Genomic DNA, 15379 nt, shown 5'->3' with positions numbered 1-15379 from the left:
GGGGGCGCAGTGATGGCTTCCAGGCAGCTTGAGTGTCGCCTTATTATTAACTATTAAATGTAAATCATACAACCCCAGAATCAAACCCAGGACACTGAAGCAACGAAGCAGGAGAAAGAAGTTTTGCATCTAATACTCAGACAATTGCATCTGTATGTGAAATACTTTTAATACTAAGGACATTTAACTCTCAACAAGCCAAACCCCCTACTTAAAATGCTGCTCCCTAAATTTTAGTACTTAATTACCCTTTATTTTCATTGAAGCTTACATGACCAGATGTAGAGCAAGATCTGAACTATCATTGTCGGAACTTCCGTTTGAACCAGAAAATAACGAGTGCTTATGTTTCTGTTGTCTAGAGAGAGAGAGAAAAAAAAACAAACATCATCACGGTTTCACAAATGAAAGCTGTCCAGCCTCTGCTACTTGTGGTAAAGTAACTCAAACCTATCCCTTATTGCTGAGCGCTGAAACGGGCGACTTCCTGTGTGAAAACCCCTGACCAGAAGCGCACTAGCACAATGATGATGCCACAGTTCGACTTGCAGCGCTGCAGCGCGGCTGGCATGCAGGTGTACGGGGCGATGGACTGCCCGGTGTATCACGGGAGCATCAGCAGGCAGACCTGCGAGGAACTGCTCTCCAAGAAAGGCAAGGACGGAGCCTTCCTGATCCGCGACAGCGAAACGATTTCGGGGGCTCTGTGCCTCTGTGTCTTGTAAGTACACACCGCGACGGGGGAGAAACCTGTCAGAGTCGGACTGTTCCTACGTTCTGATTTACAATTAGCCACTTAAGAAGTGCTGGTAGGCTTGAATGATTTGTTCCACATTTTCAGAATAAAAAAAATCACGGATATACTCGCATTGAAGCAGAGAGATGTAGAGAGATTTTATGGAACAAGTGTTCGGTACCTGCGCTTGATGTACAGAACACGCAGACATCCTACAAACTGAATGTTTGTACTGAAGAGCTTTTTTAAAAAGAAAAAAATCAGTGCTATGGAATAAAATCTTTAAATAAATTCTTTTGGAAGGCTCCTTTGTTATCTGAGAAGTTTAAAAGTCAGATACAAAGGCACAGATACAAATGGTATTGTAACGCCACCTGCTCTGGTACGCCGGCTCTTACACAGTACCTGTCGGCCGTAAGCGTTACACTATTATTTTTTCTTAATTATTGTATTCTTTTTTTCTCAAACACTATGCATGAACACAAAATGTACCCAACAAAGTCCCTATTAACAGGGCCAGAGCAGATTCACTCTTTAATAAGATTGGATTATTCTGTCATTCTACAGGTTCAGCACTAAACACTTCTAAAGCACTCTTCTTGAGAAAATCCGTCTTTTATTTTTTGTGTCTTTCATGACGTTTTAGGTAATACTAAATACTAATACTAATGGACAAGAACTTCCAATATATTTTTATATCACCTTGATGAATCCAAAATGCCCAAAAAGATGGCTAACTGTAGATGTTTCCGAATGAAGATGCACCGAGAAGCACAGAGAATTTCAAAATTGCTGATCTCTTTCCTATAAATTCTGACTGCAAGTTTGTGAACACAACATCACACAGGAAGGTATCATTATTCAGGTCCTTCTTGGGGGAAAACAAGTTTTTTAAGAGGTGTAATGTATGAACATTGTAGCATGCCAGGAAGGCTGGGTCCTGATCTGAAACACACAGAATTCCTAGATCAGGACTGACAGACACCAACATTCCTAGATGTTCAGAGCTTCTGTGTCCACCTGTTTCCTCCATCCGTGGAATACGTGTTTTGTAGTTTGCACTGTTCTATTTCTTTCCCTTTTTCCCTTTTTGTGAAAGCATTTTTCTGGGAGCAAATTTTGATTTGTAATCTTCAAGTGCTCTGGTTTGGCACAGCGTGAATCCAGGCTGCTGGGATTTTGGCCTCAGTAGCTCTGGGGAAGGTAGATTGAGCACAGCCTGTGCCCCTGCAGCTCACTCAGGGAGAGAGCTCCTTCTATACTGAAAACAAGCATGTTGCACGCTGTGAGAAACTGTTCTGTACTCACACCTTGGCTTTGTTTGTCACGGGTCATTTTCACAGCGTTGCTCTTCTAGAAATCAGGTGATTTAAAGAAAGACGTTACACAGCTTCAAAGCTGTGTTCATTTCACGAATGGTGATCAATTCCTTCTGGGGTTTGAAATTCTGCTTGGTGTTGCTAAGCTCTCTAGTTACAGTGATAATGCTTTAATTAAAGATCCTCCCCAGCAAAGACCCGTCCAGGCCCAGGGAAATCTTGGGATTGTGATCTGCAGTGTGTGCAGGTGTTGTGTGGCCGTCATGCCATCCAGTTTTGATTAGTTTACTTCTGAATCTCGAAACTCACTTTTTGTGCTTAAATTGCGATGACTGTGGTGTGTGGCACTGTTTAGAGCAGTGGTTCCCAGTCCTGATCCTGGTGACACCTGCTGGTTTTCATTCCAACCCACCTTCATGGGATCATTGAAGCCTCACTGGATCTAAGAAATTGCTTCAATTGAATATCTGCACTTTGTTTGGAGTCACACATATGGGATTTTATTTCACTTACAAAATACAAAGGTTAAAGTTCCAACATGTCTAAGAGCTGGGAGCAAACAGTTCACATGAATCTGATGATAAATCTGATTCATCTGATTATTAGCAAGTCAATGAAGGGCTTGATTGTGGAGCTGAAGGCTCGACTGGAACAAAACCAGCAGATGTGTGTGGGGCACTGGGACCAGGACTGGGAACCAGCCCTGTTGTGGGGAATGAATGGTGACAGGATCTGGAACATGTTTTATTAGAAAACATGGCACATTTGTTCATCGTGAAGCTAGTCTGAGGAGGATAGATTGGGGAGCTATCACATGAAGACGTTCCCGCTGCTGAAACTCTGTCTTTTTGTTTCCTGTCCAGCAAGAAGAAAGTGGTCTACACATACCGAATCCTCACGAACCACGCTGGATATTACACCTTACAGGTAAGTGACGGACACATACGCAAGCTGTCTGACACACGCACGGAGCACAGGCAGCCCGCAGAAATGAACAGTTCACGAGGGAATCTGAAATACACCAGTACTGTGAAGCGCGTGTGACAGAGTAGAGGTTGTACCGGGAACGCCACAAAACAGCAGCTGGTGCATCACGAAACCCCTGATTAAAGGACACAGTTGAATCTGGACTATGAGACGGATCACAGCAATAAGTACCATGATGAAACAGAATCACCTGAAAAGATTTATCACAACAATATAATCTGGAAAAAAAGACTTCCAAATTAAAAAGACCTCCACTTTAGGCACTATGTAAATAGCTGGGTGAAACTACCAAATACAGAGCAAGGAAATACATTGCTCTGTATTTTTATAGCTTCTTACCAGCAAAGCGACCAGAAGAAAATGATCTCAAAACTGTATAATATCATTGAAGATATGAGCAAAGATTCAACGGGATGTATTTAAATAAAGTGGTAAAAAATAGAACAGTGTCTGCTGAACAGTGGAAGAATACGTGCAGATATCATCAAAGCTCCACGTCAGAAAAATTTGACTTGTTTTTTTATCGGTCCTACAATTCAAACCAAAAAGGAAGCAGTTCACAATGTTAGAGGTTATGTGTAGAGCAAGTAGCAACTCATTTACACGTATTCTAGTCCTGCCTGAAAATACAGTACACCAACACTGGAAATTCACACATTTTGCTCTTAATAATATAGAAAACCTAGACAAACCATTTGAATTCTCTGTCATGTATTTGGGTAATGTTACTTTTGACCACTTAGAAGTAAAGGATAGAGATATACTAGGAATTCTTTTAGCTGCCAGTCACAAGAAAATGGTTTGCTAACTCCCAACATCAGAACAATGGATCAATGTTGTGAAGGAGATTTTTATAATGGAAAAGATCACATTTTCTCTTCGGTTACCAATGGAAATCCTGGTGAGCCTGGAGTGGGTCTGTGGTCCCATTGAGACCCGATTTTGTTCCGTGATAGAGGACGTAGCAGTGTTTTGTCTAGATTGCTGGTTATTTGTTGTGTTACTGCTGAGTGTATGTCGAAATGTAACCTCCCATCTATCCTGGCTTAACATACAGTAAGCAGTTAATTACCTAAAGAACACAATGTAGTCGTGAAAAGAAAGGTGAAAGCAGTAAATTATTTCACTCCGTATACAGTATGTTTTATTTGCAAATCCTTTCATCGGTAAATAGTCAAAAAAAGTCATACGAATAGAAGATAACATTGATTTAAACTCTCTTCAAATGTTTTACATTTAGAAAAGGTCTCACCTTTTTTTCTGGGAGTAAAACACTGTACAATTCTGGCAAAATCACAGTTCAGTGCACAGAGGCTCTGCAAAGCTTGGCCAGCAGCAGGGAATTAATAATAATGTTTCTTTATTAGCCCTATACAATTTCTTGCATTAGGAATTTGTCTTTTTGCATACCCCAGCTTTTCTCCATGGAGACACAGACAGGGAGAGAAGCTTGGGGTCAGACATTGTACAGTGCCCCTGGAGCAGTTGGGATTAAGGGCCTTGCTCAGGGCCCCAACAGAGTAGGATTCCTCTGCCAGCCACGGGATTTGAACCGGCAACCTTCCGGTCACAGGTGCAGATCCTGAGCCACAGAGCCACCGCTCCGCCCAAATTGAATTGAGCAGATAGTCATTCGCAAGACAAGCAGCACACAGATTTGACACATCTGTTTTCATTTCTCAAAAAGTGAGATGAGTAATTGGATCTCTGGCGAAGGAAAAAAATGTTCATTGTGTCTGGCTATGATACAGTGTTACTCCCACCTCGTGTATGTGTATGTTCATCATCAGTTGGTCCACTTTAAGATACATGTAGTCGGAAATATCAGCAGAGAGGCTGCATCACGTTCAGTGTGCTGAAGCTGTCGGAAAAGCATGTTACCATTGAAGCGGAATAAGTTTGACACTCAAGAACCAATTAACAAGTAAATGAAAATCTAAACACGCAAGCAGATTAATTAAGTGATCAATGAGCACTGGAGAGGTACAGTAGAGCTTAGCTGGAATGAAAGCAGCAGACAGTGGTTCTCTTGCAGACATCCTCTGAGCTAACCGTGATGGCTAGTTCAGAGGCCCAGACTGGCCATCAGGAGGGGGACGTTGCTTTACAAAATTGTTGGGCTGGTCATTAAGGACAGGGAGAAAAGTAGGAAACTTGATCAAATACTGGGCATTGTTGTTCATTTTTGCCTATTGTACATTCTTCAGTTAACTAGGATATTGAAGAACTCCACCTTAAATGGGAATCTTACAGAGCAAACATAGAAGAGCACAGTCTGCTCTCAGCAGGTCTGCAGAACTGTCCTCACCAGCTAGTCAGAGTTAAGGTACAGCTGGTCCTTCCTATCTGTTTTAATAATCTCACAGCCACATTGGTTAGTCTGTGTGGAGTGCAGACCTTATCAAGTGTGTTTTTTAAACTGCAGTGAGTTCTGAAAAAAAGCCCTTGTTAACCAAGGCAAAGAAATAGACCCCAGAGCTCAGTTCAGGGTGCGGTGGAGTGTGAATTCATATCACAGTCCACTGAGCATACCCCGGCTTGACTTTAAGGCACCGTGTGCATAGAATTATTCTCTGACTGAAGGAAATAGCTAAAACATTTTAAGTCTTTGATATTATATTGCAATAGGCTGTTAAAGAATTACAGTATAAACACAATTATGAACATAAACACTTTTTTTTTTTATTTCAGCTGGCCTGGTATGTTAATGTTATGTAAGTATTGTGTAATTTGTGTGAATAAAAGTTAATTAAATCCAGGGATTTCTCTTATCTCTGAATGCGAGGTTTCTTATTGAGAAAGAGAAAATATTTCACACCATTGCTATTTGTCTATAATGTGTCTATAATGACATAGTAGAAGCTCACTTTTAAATTTTACAACATTGAAAAACATTAAAAGAAGCTATGAGAAAAAAACTGTCTTAGGTTGCTGCTTCCATTTGGTATTGCATATTTCCAAAGGATTTATATAAAATGAACTTGTTGATCCATATGTACATTAAATAAATTTGTTAACTTACATCAGCGCAGCTGTATGTTGATACTCTGCTGTGCAAAAAAAACCCACAGCTTTTTGCAAACATGCTGAAATTAAAATAAATTAAAACTAATTTTAAAATAAAGTAGTCAAAATTCCTGAATGTATTAAAAAATAAATGAGTAAAAACATCATGGTCATGTGTCTGTGCATATAGAACTAATTGTGTTGGACTGGGGGTAAGAGCACTTTTTTTAAATGATGAAGGTGTTTGCTTGGAGTCTGCTAATCGGACTTTCTGCTGTTCGGTTGTCATAGAGATGTGAGGTATTGAAAGTTGATTTGGCGTATGTCTCTCGCCGGGCTGAGGGGATGGTAGCCAGCCTGTGAGGGTGAGGCTGACAGGACCCCTGTCTTCACAAGGAATGAGCCAGGGAGCTGCTACGAGGGTGAAGATGGGTGGAAAGGAGGGCTCAACTGGATGTGTAGGAGAGAGGATGTGGGTGAGATCTCGAATTTGACCTCTTCCTGAGAAGAGGACAGAGACAGACAGGACAGAGAGGTGCATGTCAGTTATCCCTGTACGATGCCTTGCAGACCTGATGCAGTACCCTGATACAGTACTTAATGTATAAAGGTCTGAATACTTTTGTAAGCCACTGTATTTAAAATGACTAACTTACATTATAAACCAGGATCAAAAACACCATCTCATTAATAATGTGTCAATAAAGCCAATCGTTCAGATCAAACTCGCGCTGTAGTTAGGAAAAACAATATTTTTTAATTTAAAGAATTTACACTTTCAAATATTATCCATCCAGGTAAAAACAAAAAAATCCCCGTAAAAAAAAAAAAAATCTAAAAAAGATGTGATGGCTATGAAAGAAATGTTTGTCTTTGAGTGATTAAATAACCAGCTCAAAAAAGCAGAAGCAGGACTGCCTTCAGGGTGTAGAGTTAGAGACAGATCCAGTGGTTTGCTTAGTGGTGTAGCATGTTCTTACAAAAGCGAGTATTTGCTGTCTCTCTGAGCCGCAGGCTGTGCTCTGTGCTGAAAAGCTGATCGGTCGAGACAGGACAGCCAAAGCCATGCTGCTCACAAGCATGTTAACTGGAAACAAATTCACTTGTACCAGTTACATACAAAGCAATGCAATCACCGATGTGCTACATAGGAAATATAATGACGCGTCAATATTACTCCCAGACCTCCACTCTTTTATCTTGGCCAGCAGCCATATCACCCTGCAACTCACAACTGGCAGCCCACTGAAGCTCAACAGTGTGAGCCTGGTCAGTACCTGGATGGGAGACCTCCTGGGAAAAACTAAGGTTGCTGCTGGAAGAGGTGTTAGTGGGGCCAGCAGGGGGCGCTCACCCTGCAGTCCATGTGGGTCCTAATGCCCCAGTATAGTGACGGGGACACTATACTGTAAAACAGGTGCCGTCCTTCGGATGAGACGTTAAACCGAGGTCCTGACTCTCTGTGGTCATTAAAAATCCCAGGGTGTTTCTCGAAAAAAGTAGGGGTGTAACCCCGGTGTCCTGGCCAAATTTCCCATTGGCCTTTCCCAATCATAGCCTCCTAATAATACCCCTCTATGAATTGGCTACATTACTCTGCTCTCCTCCCCACTGATAGCTGATGTGTGGGGAGCGTTCTGGCGCACTATGGCTGCCGTTGCATCATCCAGGTGGATGCTGCACACTGGTGGTGGTGGAGGGGAGTCCCCATTACCTGTAAAGCGCTTTGAGTGGAGTGTCGAGAAAAGCACTATATAAGTGTAAGCAATTATTATTATTATTGTCTTATAGCATGGAACGTGACATAAAACAGACATGCCAATAGCACAGGCAGACACACTCCTGAGTTTTAAGTTTTCAGAGTTTTCCTTCTGCGCTCTTAATGACTTCATTGAATCAAGTAGTAGCTTCATTGGTTCAAGTTAGCACGATTTCTAAGCCGTTTAGCCACTGAACAGTTGGAATCTTGTTTAGAACCCACAGCACCTAGGTGTGCCAAGCACCAGGAGTGAGAAGCACTGGATCATGTGGTAGCTGGAATGCAGTGAAAATGAGTTTTTCATTTATCTGATGGGCAAGGTCTGACGAGGGATGCACAATGATGTTCGGGCCTGAACACGCATGGATTTCACGTGCAATCGCAATGTTCAAGATTTTGTTCAGTTGACAGAAAAGGCTTTCGCAAAGACAAAAGGGATCTTGTTTTGAAAGAGTTCATAGATGAGATGTGCGTGGCTGGATTGCAGCCTGTCTCACAGGAGGTTCTCCAATGATCTTCCGGTCACAGCCTGCTTGTGCAGGAGTCAGAGTACTAACTGTAGTGGCTGGGTCCTTCAAGTCATGATGGTTGTCACCACAGTGTTTCCCAGGACCTGTGTTCCATGTGACAAAGGAAAAACCAGCTGTGCAAGACATGTCTCTGTATTTGCATGAGGGTTCTTAAGGAGAGAACTTGCATAGAGCATAGTGTTCTGGCGAGGAGGAAGGGTGTACCCCCAACCTCGTGATTAGGATGCATGAAGGTGTGTGAGCTGTGCACACAGAGCTGGAGGTGGAGCACTGCAGAGCGAGGTAAAGCTGAAGAGCACTGCGGCGTGAAACGCTGGCCAAGTATTCCGCTAGCCATGGACTCTTTAGACCTGCTGGTTTGTACTGCTGAAGCGCTGCATTAATTCACCGCTGAACTAGAGAGGCTGTACACGCTGAGACTGGGACTTGTGCAGCTAGCCCTGCCTAATCATCTCTCGCACCCTCGTCTGGTGGTTGTGTGGTTTTCTGACTGAGTGTGAAGGGCGCTTTTAGATTTTAGCATCTTTTAATCTCAAGCCTCCACATAGAATGTAAAACGTGAGCTTCCATATGCCTTTCAAACTATTAGAAACTATAATAATAATAATAATAATAATAATAATAATAATAATAATAATAATAATATAGTCCGCAGCCGTGAATCAGAGAGTGAATGAGTTTCTCCGCTGGTGTACTGTGGTTAGCTGTAGATTCAGGCAGATAGGTTTTACCTGAGGACCTGTTTAGGACAATATAATCCTAATTAAGTTATTTACGGCGCCTTCATCTCTAGCGAAACAGAATCTCGGTGAAAATGGAGCAGAATTTGATCATTATGTACACGTTTTGTACACTACTATTTCGCTGGAAAAGTCGTGGTGACAGTCAAAGAAAATCCACAAATCCTTGTTTTTAAAATTTGATATTAAATGTTTTTTTTACACATTCTTTGCTGGATTCTTTGCAATCAATCCAGCAACATACTGTATACTGTACAATGGCAATAACACGTGCGAACGCAGTGCTGATGCGATTTAAGTTGGGTTACTTTAAAAAAATCATAATTACTATACTTCACACCAGTCTCACACAGACGCCCACCCTTTGCCATCCAAATCAACAACAACAACAAAAAAAACCCTATATAGCTAAGTGCAATAACACGGGAGCTTGCTCACAAAATACAGGTATGTACTGAATTGTAATATGAATTCTACTTTTGTTTTAATAACAGAGGGAAAATTCACTTACTAAAAAACATAAAGTTAAACTACGCACCCATGAGGGAGAAGCGTGTCTTTCTCATTTATGAAAACATGTATTGATTCACCTGTGCATATACAGGATGTATAATATGTTCTATGTTTTAATGTCCATATTGTAACGCATACGGCCGACATCGCAGGTCGTCCCATCGAGGTGACGTCTCCGCCCTTCCCTGGGAATAGCAGGGACCTCAGCCGCCGGGCTGAGGGGAGATTTCCTTTAGTTTCCCTTTAGGTCCCTGTTGAGTGACGCCGGAGGCCCGGGTTCGAGACCCCAGTGGTGCGGGGCCAACCTGAGGTGGCAGGGCGAGGGCGCATACCCCCGTGAACCCGAGAGCGCTACAATATTATTTATCGTATAAATTCACAACGTGCGAAAACATTTTATAACAATACATACAGATCTGAAAACCATGCTTTTATACCTCTCATTCCCGTTCGGTGTGATGCTTGTTTAATTGTATTAAAGTGTCATTATTTGCAACGTGGCGAGATTTACATTGTTATCAGGTCTCGTGCCGCAACCGATTTATAGTTCATTTTTTTTGCGATAACGTAATTTAATCAACACCGAAAGCGTCAGCACATCTTTCAAGTTAGCAGTGATACTTTCATCCGCAGCCGGAAAAAAAAAAAACTTGTTAGAAAACGGCAGGAACTCATCTTCAATGCCTTATAATCTCTCTGAATATAGAAGAAAATTACGACTGTGAAATCCAGTCGTGAAAATATAGCTATTATGAGTAGTACTACAAGTATATAAAATTACATTATTAAATTAAATATTGTAAAGGGTGTCTACGCTTCTGAATTCTCTTGGGATGAGGCAAGTCGCTTGTTTCAGAAGGTATCGATCAACTTGCAAGATTCACCTTAGATCTCCTTCGCCTTAATGTTAAAGAAGGATTTAATACACTGTATCAGAGTGTGGGTACAGAAATTGTAGCGTTTCAGATGTACATATTTTGTCTAGAGATGTCTGTCATGCGTGACGTAAATTATAATGTATTACAGTACACAGTGCCTGCAGTTAGTACTCAGCCACCCCCGTCACTGTGTTCCCTGTTCTGCTGGGTTTACTTTCTGGAGTTTATAACAAAAGTTTGGGAGGGATGACAACAACCAAGCTCAATCAGCTGTCAGTAACAATCCATTCCTCTCCCAAACGCTATAAATACCTATGAGATCCCTCCCTCATATGTCTCTTGCATCCCACCTCCACCTCTGCAGATGCCCCTCGGTCACCCTGCAGGGGCGTCCTGGTCCCCTTGTCCTCTGGCCAGGAGACCAGCCCTCAGCCAACTGGGTTAAGCCACAGCTTCGCTCCATGACGCTTTCTTCTTGGGTGTTTGTCACTCCTCATGAAATGGCTACGCCCCGTGTATTCTTGCGCCAGGTCGCTGTGGATGTGGTGCTCTTTCAGCAGTGCGTTTCTGGTGGTGGCCCCGTATGATGACCAGGGCAACTGTTGTAGGGCAAAGAGCTGAGCTGTACTGTTTCCACAATATTCCAGCTAGGCAGCCTGTGTCAATAGACAGCAGTATAGCTGGGACACTGACCTGCAGTGGACTGTAGAGACCCATCCAGAGGCAGTCTAACACTCTGCTGGGACACTGACCTGCAGTGGACTGTAGAGACCCATCCAGAGGCAGTCTCGAACTCTGGCTTTAGGTTGCAGGATTAACTTTCAGGGTATATTAGCAGCAAGGTACCCACAGGCTCAGAGCTTTGTCTTAGCTCCTGTAGTTCAGGGAGAGAGTTGGGAGACGCGAACTTAAATAGCACAGGAGAAGTGCATTGTATCCTGTGCTTTAACATTAGCAGCTAGCCGGCAGTCCTGATTCCAAATCAAGTTTGATGAGTTAGAAGGAGATAATGGAAAACTTGCAAATGTTTGATAGATCCGGAGTGACCTTAGCATTTCTGTTCACTACTTGGTGTCCCAGATTTAATTCTACTTCTCCAGAATCTCTGCTGAGTGGCTGATTAGTGCTGATGCTAGTTGAAAACTTGGGGTCAAGTTTTAAGCTTTGCTTGTGCACCAGTAGCTTTCTGAGGGAGAGTTTCTTTCACTTTCTTTCTTCACTTTCTTATTGATGGGTGAGCGCAGTTAAGCATGCCAGGCTTTCCCAGCATGTCTCTTTGTGATAAGCAAGGGGAATCTCATCACAGGATAACACCGTGGATCTACAGGAGACAAAGAGGAGTAGAAGAAATCCTGCTTACTGATATGATAAATGAACTAACCTGTGTAGAACAGGACTTAATGCATTTTTATACAAAAATTCGTATTCTATATTCTGGTCGCTTGCAGATTAGAATGGCATATGTTTAGCAATAATATTATTTATGGTACCTGAAAGTTTCAGGTTGTTGCACAAAGCTAAGGTATGCGTATACGTGATCTGACAACTGGAATCAATTTCCTGTCGTTTAACTCTGTTTATTTTTAAGTTTTTTTTGTGGCTCTGGGGTCAGGGGTCAGGGTCAGCATTCATCACAACCTTACATCACCACGTGCAAGCCACTGTGGATATCAAGCCTGCTCTTCCCACCTCACTTACAGACATCTCTGTCCCCAGGCGTCTCCAGGCGTGGAGGAGACGTTCTTCAAGACGCTACAAGACCTGATTAAAAACTATAAAAGAAGTGGCCAAGGGCTGGCAGCTCGTCTTCAGCACCCTGTGAAGAGAAAGCAGCAGCAGCCCATTTATAAAAACGTTCTTTACGACACCCCTGATTATGAAGGTAGGTAAAGTGTTGAAGCGGCTTGATTAGAACTAATGGCTGTAATGAGAGTACTGTATCATGTATGGCGCAGTGGAAATCTTGCTTTCTGTCATAGTCTGGTGCACTTCAGAATACTGGATCTTTGCCTCCTATAACGACACAATAATGTACTCTTAATTCCTCCAACCGTAAGGAGTGCCCAGTGAAGAGGTATGTGGATCCTATGCAGACGCAGGAGCAGATCGATATCGAAACAGGCGTACAATCCGAAACGCCAGGCGAGATCGTGGTCGAAAGGCGGAAGGTAGTTCGAAATCCAGGAGATGCGAAGACAGGCGTACAATCCAAATGAGTAGGCGAGGTACAAGGTGGAGGGGCAAAAGGGAAGTTCAGAAAAGAAGTATCGCAAGCGAGGTACAAACAAGGCGGGGTAGAGCTCTCTAGGAGACGACTCAATACCGAGCAGCGGGAAGCGGGTCTGGATGGTTTAAATAGCGCTGCCTGCCGCACGGTAGAGCGTGTGCCGGTGAATTAACACTGCGGCGGCGCTTGTTATTATCAACCCGCTGCTGGCGCTGGTGAGCTGTTTTGTGGGTTGATCTCTGCTGGCTGGCGGTCGTGACACTAACCCCATATCTGCAGGATGATGTCTGCCTGTCTCTGAAAGTGATCTGATGTGCTGACAGTGATATTTGCAAAGGTCAAATACCCATGATTGTTTTCCCAGGGCATGCATGAGTCACGTCAGCAATGCAAAATAAACGTGTTAATTATGTAAAACATGTTAAAATAAACATGTTATTTTTAGGTGGCTCCACACCTACAAGGGAATAGGAGCTGTTCATGTTTTGCAGGTGACTGCAAATATTGTCGTCATTTCCTTTCTAAAATTTTCCTCTGCATAAAGTACTACCATGGGTTTCATCAGTTTTTCCTCAACAGTTTTGCTCCTGCTCTAGAGTTGTCAGTTGTTGTCTAGAGATTTACTTACTTATTACGGATCTTATCCGAGAACTGGGTGTGTATGTGAAGAGAACCAATTGTGTTTTGAAATCCTCGCAAAATACACACAATCAAGTTTTAAGTCTTCTGCTTTGTAAACTGCAGTAGATGAATTGAGAACACCTGTGTTTCTGAAAGCATGAGAGATGTACATCAAGTATATAGGTAGCTAACAGAAGAGTAAAAATCACTCGTATTTTGATACGGGAGTTTTGCTTTGAAAATCTCCACCCTTTCTTGTATTCAAAGCTTCTAGTATAAATGCTTGATTTACCCTATTGTTTACAAAAATACAAAAAGCCAAAAGGAATATGCTCTGTTTCAGTATCAGGAATCTGACGACACCCCTTTAATAAGGTAGGAAACATTGGGAAATATTTTTTTAAGGAGCCTGCTTCTTCTCTGTGTTCCAGATATCCCTGACAAGGATTATGTGGATGTTCTTCCTTCATGAAACTGTTGTTACGGACACAGAAAAGAGGGATGGTGACAGCCAACACCCTGAGAAAGCCTTGAGAACTGTCACTTAAAAAACTCCAAACTGAAGAAAGTTTTCACAACTTTTTTTTTTAAAAGAGAGGGAACCTGTAATGCCTTCTTCTTTGATGTTTTAGTCCTCAATGTGAAATTCACGGCCTGAATTGTAGCATTCTTAGAGAAATACGTTTGAAAGGAGGAAAATGATTGATAAATGCTGAAATGAACAGATGTGGGAGAATGAATCTCAGACGTTATAAGACTCAATCGACAAAGTACGAACTGTCAGGATAGATTTGTCCCTTGCACTGTTCAGAAGATAGAGGCAATATATTCAGATCACTGACTCCAATAATAGTGAAGAAATACAGTCAGCTGTAAGATAATGCCTAATTAGCTTTAAATAATTCATCTTTGTGGATAAGTTCAGTGTTCATTAACTACTCTCTCATTTGCTTACTACCAAAAACAATAGAGACCGTCAATACAATACAACTCACTTGATAGAGAGCCATGGATCTGCCTAGTTAGTGGAATAAACCTTATGAAACAGAACCTTCATTAGGCACAGCAATCTCCTGAACATGGTAAATACATTGAGTATATAAAAATGTTAAATATATTTAAAAATTTCAAGTAATTTATTTGATAAATACAGCGCAAGTACTGTGGCACAGTGGTCATTATTGCTGGTTTTAGTGCCTGACCTTTGCTGCTCGGAGTCTGTATGTTCTCTCTGTGTTTATGTGGTTCCGACTGGGTGCTCCACTTTCCTCCCACAGTCCGCAAACATACTGGTAGGTTAATGGGCTACTGGGAGAACTGGCCCCAGCGTGAGTGTGTGCGTGTCTACGTGTCTGTCCGCCCTGCGATGGACTGGCGTCCTGTCCAGGGTGTACCCTGCCTTGCGTCTGTTGCTTGCTGGGATAGGCTGTGGCCGCCCCCTGACCCCGTATTGTAAGAAGAGGTTAGAAAATGGATACATACACTTGAAACATGCTCAAACTGAAAATGTTTCTAATTGTTTGTAATCAATAATATATACCTATGATGTGTTTGTCTTGTGCTGTCTATGGTGAGGACAGTATTTTCTTTCTGTGGGACTGTAAAAAAGAGTTGTAAATAAAACTTGTACAAATAGTAAATAAATATGATTAAAGAAATGTAAATCTGCTGTCATTTTTTATTAGTGTATTCTATATTTTATACAGTTCAAACTACTGTATTTGCAATCAGAATTGGCATTATTTTCCACTCTAAATGTTTTGTATAAATAAATACATACTGTAAATATCTAAGTATTTTGTGGTTTGCATATTTGACAATCCTGAAGGTGTGTATTAGACGCTCTTGCCGGCTGTAGGCCTTGTGTCTCTGTGTGGTGATCATGAGTAATGACTCAGACTCAGACTCTTTTTCTAACTTACTTATGTGAAAAAAAAACCCTGTTGTAAAACCCATGCACTGTGTAAGAAATGCAGAACTGAGCTTACCAGTAACTTGAAAAACAGGAAAACAAAGACTGATTACTAGCATGATATAGTGGACAAGGTCCCTTAGTGTCAAAA

General features: G+C 42.0%; 1 protein-coding gene across 1 annotated transcript; it reads left to right on the top strand.

The window, feature by feature from the left end:
* The first annotated feature begins 6 nt into the window (after positions 1-6).
* LOC148657965 (SH2 domain-containing protein 1B2) lies at positions 7-14974 on the top strand. The gene is made up of 4 exons (XM_088638754.1): positions 7-721; positions 2919-2982; positions 12185-12350; positions 13748-14974. Exons 1-4 carry the CDS (start codon positions 525-527, stop codon positions 13786-13788), a joined length of 468 nt encoding a protein of 155 aa, XP_088494880.1. The 5' UTR covers positions 7-524; the 3' UTR covers positions 13789-14974.
* The last annotated feature ends 405 nt before the right edge of the window (positions 14975-15379 follow it).

Source organism: Lepisosteus platostomus, chromosome 7, assembly GCF_059453375.1.
Source record: "Lepisosteus platostomus isolate fLepPlt1 chromosome 7, fLepPlt1.hap1, whole genome shotgun sequence".
In the NCBI taxonomy this organism is placed as follows: domain Eukaryota; kingdom Metazoa; phylum Chordata; class Actinopteri; order Semionotiformes; family Lepisosteidae; genus Lepisosteus; species Lepisosteus platostomus.
Note: the sequence above shows the minus strand (reverse complement) of the source record. Positions and strands in the feature narration are given on the sequence as shown.

What these genes read in the sequence shown, in the direction of transcription:
- LOC148657965 (XM_088638754.1), top strand. Translation starts at nt 525, where the DNA reads ATGATGATGCCACAGTTCGACTTGCAGCGCTGCAGCGCGGCTGGCATG. An exon ending in GCTCTGTGCCTCTGTGTCTT is followed by an intron (nt 722 to 2,918) that starts GTAAGTACACAC and finishes TTTCCTGTCCAG; the next exon opens with CAAGAAGAAAGTGGTCTACA. An exon ending in CGACACCCCTGATTATGAAG is followed by an intron (nt 12,351 to 13,747) that starts GTAGGTAAAGTG and finishes TCTGTGTTCCAG; the next exon opens with ATATCCCTGACAAGGATTAT.